The sequence below is a fragment of the Grammomys surdaster genome, unplaced genomic scaffold, assembly GCF_004785775.1.
Source record: "Grammomys surdaster isolate TR1022 unplaced genomic scaffold, NIH_TR_1.0 371, whole genome shotgun sequence".
NCBI lineage: Eukaryota > Metazoa > Chordata > Mammalia > Rodentia > Muridae > Grammomys > Grammomys surdaster.
Window position 1 is genome coordinate 6187643 of NW_021604790.1, and position 6444 is coordinate 6194086.

The following is a 6444-nucleotide window of genomic DNA, read 5'->3' on the forward strand; positions in this document are numbered from 1 at the left end:
TGTGTGTGTGTGTGTGTGTGTGTGTGTGTGTGTGTGTGTGTGTGTGTTGGAAAAAAAAGTCTCCCTATGTAGCCCAGGCTAGCCTCAAACTCACTATCCTATACTCAGGAATGATGGCCTCGCAAGGTCATTTTGACTTCAGAATCACCTGTAACACTGCTGGTCCTACTAGTCAGAAAGCCAGAGATTTCCACTCCCAAGACAGACAAGGGTCAGATACTCTGACCTCAGTGGCAGGAAACTCCGGACACCGGGCCTCTGGTTAAGAGATGTGCTTTGCTTTAAATGTTAAATTTTCCCTATAAACTGTATGTTTGAATGCTTGGTCCTCAGCTGGTGACACTGTTTTAGGGAGGCCATGGAGTCTTTGGGTTAGAGAGTTCACTGGTAGATAGGTCGCCAAGGGCAGGCCTTGAAGATATACCATCCTGGGTCCAGTTTGCCATCTCTACCTCCTGCTCCACCAAGATGAGAAAGATGTCACCTTGCATTGTGGACACCCTTGCCATCACAGACACTGGAGCTGTGACCCAGATTAAACTTCCTTTGCCTTAAGCTGCCCCTTAGATGAGGTACTTTTGTCACAAGGACTAGAAAAGCACCCGAAGGAAATCACATACTCAGGTGACTTCTTGTGAACCATCCCCTAATGAATAAAGGAGCCAATCACTGGGCAAATAGGTAGGACTTCCAGGTTGGATAGGGGAAGAGAGGAAGCAGGAGGGAGAGAAGGTCCTTTTCGGACGGGACACCGATAGGTAGGGTAAGACGTAGCTACTAGTGTCTTCAGGCTTATGGCAAATCCTGGCGGATTCGCCACCAGAGGATTTAGAATTAATATGGCTTACAAGATTACCATCGAGTTGTTGTGCCCAGAGATTGAGTTACCATTGTTTCTAAACTAAGTTTGTGTGGTTTTCTCGAGGTGACTCAACTGGATTCAAGAGAGAAAGGTACGGCAGCAAAGTGTGGGTTTGCCTGATGTGCCCCACAAAGGTCATGGGGGATTTGAAGCACGGGGCCGATCGATATCATGCATCATAATTTTATTAGGACAAAGCATAGGGATGGCAGTTGCCAGGGTACAGGGAGGCACCAGGGGAATGCAGCAGAGACACCACACAGCAGAGACACTGGTGTGGGGCTAGAAAGCACAGCTGCTTTCCACAAAGCGGCGACACTTCATGACCCGCAGGTAGGTCTCCGCCTTGTGCAGGTCCTTCTTGAAGCAGGAAAGCAGCCCATAGTTTTTGAGCAGAGCATCATCGCTGCGCATGTTGGCGTCAAACTTATCGTAGGTTTGCTTGAGGATCTGCCCAACACGGGGGCTGCCATCTTCCAGCTCCTGCCGTGGGAAAGAAAGGCAGGAAACTCAGGAGTTGTACTGTCCCCCACTCCAGGACTTAGAGAAAGGCCTGGAGGTTTCATAAGGGGAAATAAGTAAGAAACCTTCTCAAGGATCTAAGGCCTGACCAGTTAACAGAGAAGAGCAGTGAGCCCCCATCTAGGCTCCAGGTAGAGACAAAGGTCAGTGTAACCCCAGGCTAGGGACCCCGGTCCATCCTCACCTGCATCAGAGCTTGGATGCCCTCTTCCAGGTCCTTCAGTTTCTCATAGACACGGTCCGAGGTGCCAAACATCAGGCTGTTGGTAAAGATCCGACTGAGGAACTGCACAGGCCCCAGCCATGACTGGATGAGCAGCAGCGAGAAGCGAAGCAATTCCATGTCCTGAGGAAAAAAGGGCTGGGTGCAGTGTATTGCCTAGTGACCTCTGCCTGGGATTCCCAGGTTACCCCAGCTTCCGGGAGGAGCTGGTCCCTGGCCTGGAGTGCAGTTAGGGTTGCTTGGAGGGAAAAGAGGATTTGTGCAGACAAGGCCCACTCACGGTTCTCTGCTGGGCCTCCTCCTTGCCTGTGGGAGCCGGGATGGTCTCTGAGAAGCAGAAAGCAGTCTGGGCATTCTGAATGGAATAGCGCTGTCCCTCGGGAATGTAGGCACGCTCCTGGTGGAAAGGTAGTCACTGAGAGACCAGCTTGTGGCTTACCGTCATTATTATGTTATGGAGGACCACTCTGTTTCTGCTCATCTGACGGCATTGGCTAAGATCCCTCACTCCAGAGTTTCCCTCTATGACTTCCTGGGGGCAGGAGTGTGGGGTGGGATCTATCCCTTCCTGCTTCCACAGACAGGCACCCATCTCTGGGGGGACTTACGAACTCTTTATAGGTGTCAGCAGCAAGCTGGTGCAGGTGCTGGGCTCGGAGCACAGCGTTGGCAAACAGACTGGACAAGGGCATGGCGGGGAAAGAACCAGCCTCCTGAGGCCAGAGCAGGCAGAGCAGGCTGAAGGTCAGGAGCCAAGAGGTCCGAGAGTCTAGAGAGAGACAGGAGGGCAGGAGAAACCTGGGAGTAATGACCAATCTCTCCCAGTCCCCATAGGGACTCAGAGCGTTCCGAACATGGGCAGGAGTTGGGGCGCACTCACATTAGAAGCCTCAGATCCATCTTCAGAGTCCCCTTGGTCCAAACTACACCCAGCGGGGTTTGCGCATGCTTACCTGCAGCCATTGCCACGCAGTGATCTGTCCACAGGACCCTGAGCAGTTTGGAATCTGGGCTCTAGGATGCTGAACTTGGTCCTTTGCATGCCCTTTTTATACCCTACCTGTTTTCCTCGACCCCAAGGCTCCTGCCTTGTCCCCTATACATTTATTCATGGCTGGGGCCACTGACAGCTTGTGCTGATGGATAATTTAGAAGCTCCTCCCACTCACTGCGTCCCCACTCTTCTCCTGTGGTTACGTTCTGATCTTATCTTTCCATCGCCACCTTTGCCAGGTTTATGGACATTGGTTATGCAAGATCCCAGCTACAGAGACCACCCAATGTGTCCTTTTGAGAGTATCTTGAATCCAGGAGTAGGGTACTCTGGCAGGAGACTGTTGTTTGTTCACTGGGACGAAAGGCAACAGCCTCTCCAAGGAGGCGATGTCCCCATGGATGTTTCTTTTTCAGTTACATTTGTATGTGTGTGTGTGTGTGCGCGCGGGCGTGCCTGCCTTGTCTGTCTGTCCATCCTCAAGTGCGTGCGTGTAGGAACCAGAAGATAACTCTTTGGGGATTGGTTCCATCTTTCCATCATGTAGGTCCCAGGATTGAACTCAGGTACTTAGGTTTGGCTGCAGGTGCCTATACCTCCTTGGCCATTTTGTTGGCCTTATTCTGTCCTTTTCCTCCTCCTCCTCCTCCTCCTCCTCCTCCTCCTCCTCCTCCTCCTCCTCCTCCTCCTCCCCTTCTCCTTCTTCTCCTTCTCCTTCTCCTCCTTCTTCTTCCCCTTTTCCTTCCCCTTCCTTTTCCCCGTCTCCTCCTCTTCCTTGAATCTAAATCTCAAGAAAAAAAAAAAGCATGTACTGGATTTAGAGATGGGTTATATAGTAAGGGAGCTTGTTGTTCTTCCAGAGGACCTGAGTTTGGTTCCCAACACTCATGTCAAGCGACTCACAACCACCTGTCCTCCAGTTCTAGGGGATCTGATGCCCTCTTCTGACCTCCATGAACACTCTCATACATGTGATAGACTCACACATACACACCAATAAAAATAACAGAGAAAGAGAGAAAGTGTGTGTGTGTGTCTGTGTGTCTGTGTGTGTTGGGGAAAGGAAGATTTCTTCCTCAGCAGCATAAACTGGTGAAGGGCAGCTGGATGTAGTGCTAATACTGACCACTAGAGGGTACTGTCCACACACAATGCTCTCCCATAAGTGCTAAGGTGCTTGCCTAGGTCTGTGGAGCACAGGACCCAAACCTGCTCCTTGAACTTGTCGCACAGCAGCAAACCAAAAAGCAAAATTCTTGTAAACAGACTTGGACCTCAGGTGCTTCCCCTTCAGCCCTGAAGCCTTGGACACCTCAAAGCTCAGAAAACTCTTCAGGGTTCTGAGCCTTCTGGCTGAACTGAAAGAAGCCAACTTGCCCACTGCAGTGCCCTGCTCTATATCACCCAGTTATTTTAGTTCCTGAATCCTTCTGAGTGCTGGGTCTTACCCCTAAATGTAAGGTTACCTTTACCTCATTTCTTTCCCCTGCCGATTCCCATATAAAAATGGCTCAGGAGCGTAGGGTGCAGATGGGAAAACCTACAGCAGGACAAAGCCAGGGTCAAAGAGGGCTGGGCTGTGTCAGCATGTGGAGCACACCAGCATCCAAGTCCCCAACACTCCCTGTTTCTAGATCTCTTACCTTTGGATCTCAGTATGTTTAATGTTTGATCTAGTATGAAAACACACAAGCAAGCAAATCTTTCCAGAAGTACTTGGTTGTGATGTCAGCAACCAACATTGAAAAAATCATGTCCCTGGGGGCTGGGATGTAAATGCTGGGGCCTCTGTACCTCTCCCCATTGAGGACCAAAAGATACAACCTCTAAACATCCCACAAGCATTTTCCAACAGCTTCTCCTGATTTATCTAAAACTCTGAGGAGGCTTCTAGGGCCTTAGGGGCTAGGTCTGGAGAAGGCTCCAGAGGTTAACCAAAGATACAGGCACTAAAAAAGAAGGTACCCCTGAGGGATAGGGTAATTGACACCTTCTCTTGCCATATCAGAAGTGAAGTGACCTCAGAATGGAGTTGCCCAGAAAACCTTGAGGACCCCTGGGGATATGTCTTTATAGAACGTTAGTTTGACAACCTCTAGACCCAGGAGGGTGAGCTGAAGATAAATGTGAGATTAGAGGGAGTTCCTTGGAACTCACTGTGTAGACCAGGATGGCCTCGGTATCCTGAGTGTTGTACAACTTCCCTGTGTCCAGCTAGCACTGTCTTAGCACTGTTGATCACTCGCTCTTTTCTCTAGTCTGGACCGTTTTTAGGATGTCTGGTGACAGAGAACAAAACCAGAATTCATTCCTACTAGAAACTAAGCTTTGATTTAACTTAGGGTTTGTTCAGTACTTCTGGAAAGTTGCCCAGTCTTAGTGTACCACTGAGACCTCTGATAACTTCAGGCTTAGAGGATGCCAAACAGAGTGACTGGCATCCCTGATTCCAGCCTTCAAAAGTTCAGACTGATATCTCCAGTCATCTCTAAGAAACACCCATTTTAGAGTTGGAGAGGTGGCTTAGCCATGAAAGAGGATACACAGACATGGAGACCCAGGCCTGGGTCCCTAGCATCTAGCCTTTGTAAGTCAGAGCATGGCTATGTATACCTGTAATCCCAGGGCTGGAGAGGCAGGGACAGCAGGCTACCTGGAACTGCTCTAGAAGGATCTATGACTTTCAGATTCAGTAAAAGACCCTTTCACTAATAAACAAGGGGCTGGAGTGATAGCTGGGAAGTTCAGAGCACGAACTGCTCTTGCAGAAGACCCAAGTTTGGTTCCTAGCATTGCCATGGGGCGGCTCACAACTGCTTGTAACTATAGTTCCAGGGGATCCAATATCCTCCCTCTAGACTCCATGCTCTCCTGCATTCATGTGTACATTCTCTCCCTCCCTCTCCCTCTCCCTCCCTGTCTCTCTCTCTCTCTCTCTCTCTCTCTCTCTCTCTCTCTCTCTCTCTCACACACACACACACACACACACACACACACACACACACACGTACACATACTTTCAAAACAAAACAGTAAAAGTAAAACAGAGCAGACAGGGCTGGAGAAACTGTTGCCTTCTGGCTTCCGCACACATTCACACACAGTTGCACACACTTATGCACATACATGAACGGATACAGGCATACACAAAGAACACCCCTTATAACTTGGGTTTGTGGGCTTCTGTGTCTGAAAGCCCTTTGTGTTTCCAGACTTGACTGTCTCTGGGCTTCTCCGTACCCACCAGGCGAGGTCTGGACCTGCTCCTAAAGCAGCTTCTTCTGCACTTTGAGGTTCAAGCAGTCTCAGTTTCTAATTCTGGTTGTAGGGATGACCTCAGGTAGCTCTGCACACTCCTCACTGGGAATTTGAAGCCTGCTCTTCTTATTTCTTGCTCTATCCTCTTCTGGAGGTCAAAATTGGTTATTGTAAACACACACACACACACACACACACACACATATATATATATTTATATTTATATTTATATATCATACATATACCATATATATATTCTTGCTTGGGCTACCTTGGAGCTCACTGTGTAGTCCAGGCTGGCCTCAGACTCATGACCCTCCTGCCTCAGCATCCTGAGTGCTGTGCAGCCTCTCCGTCTTCAGCTAGCACGAGTCTTAGCACTGCTGATCACTCGCTTTAGTGAGTCACATACAGTCTTTAAACTCTAAAGTTGTTGTTTCGGTTTTTTCCACACAGAGTCTATCTGTGTAACAGAGCCCTGGCTGTCCTGAATTCACTTTGTAGACCAGGCTGACCTTGAAATCACAGAGATCTGCCTCTGCCTCCTCCTGCCTCCTCCTGCCTCCTCCTGCCTCCTCCTGCCTC

General features: G+C 49.5%; 1 protein-coding gene across 1 annotated transcript; it reads right to left on the reverse strand.

The window, feature by feature from the left end:
• Window positions 1-1029: 1029 nt before the first annotated feature.
• Window positions 1030-5930, reverse strand: LOC114632047 (somatotropin). The gene is made up of 5 exons (XM_028780489.1): window positions 5846-5930; window positions 2216-2376; window positions 1888-2004; window positions 1569-1730; window positions 1030-1345 (listed from the first exon to the last, which is right to left on the reverse strand). The coding sequence occupies exons 2-5, from the start codon at window positions 2297-2299 to the stop codon at window positions 1145-1147; spliced, it is 564 nt and encodes a 187-aa protein (XP_028636322.1). The 5' UTR covers window positions 2300-2376; window positions 5846-5930; the 3' UTR covers window positions 1030-1144.
• Window positions 5931-6444: the final 514 nt, after the last annotated feature.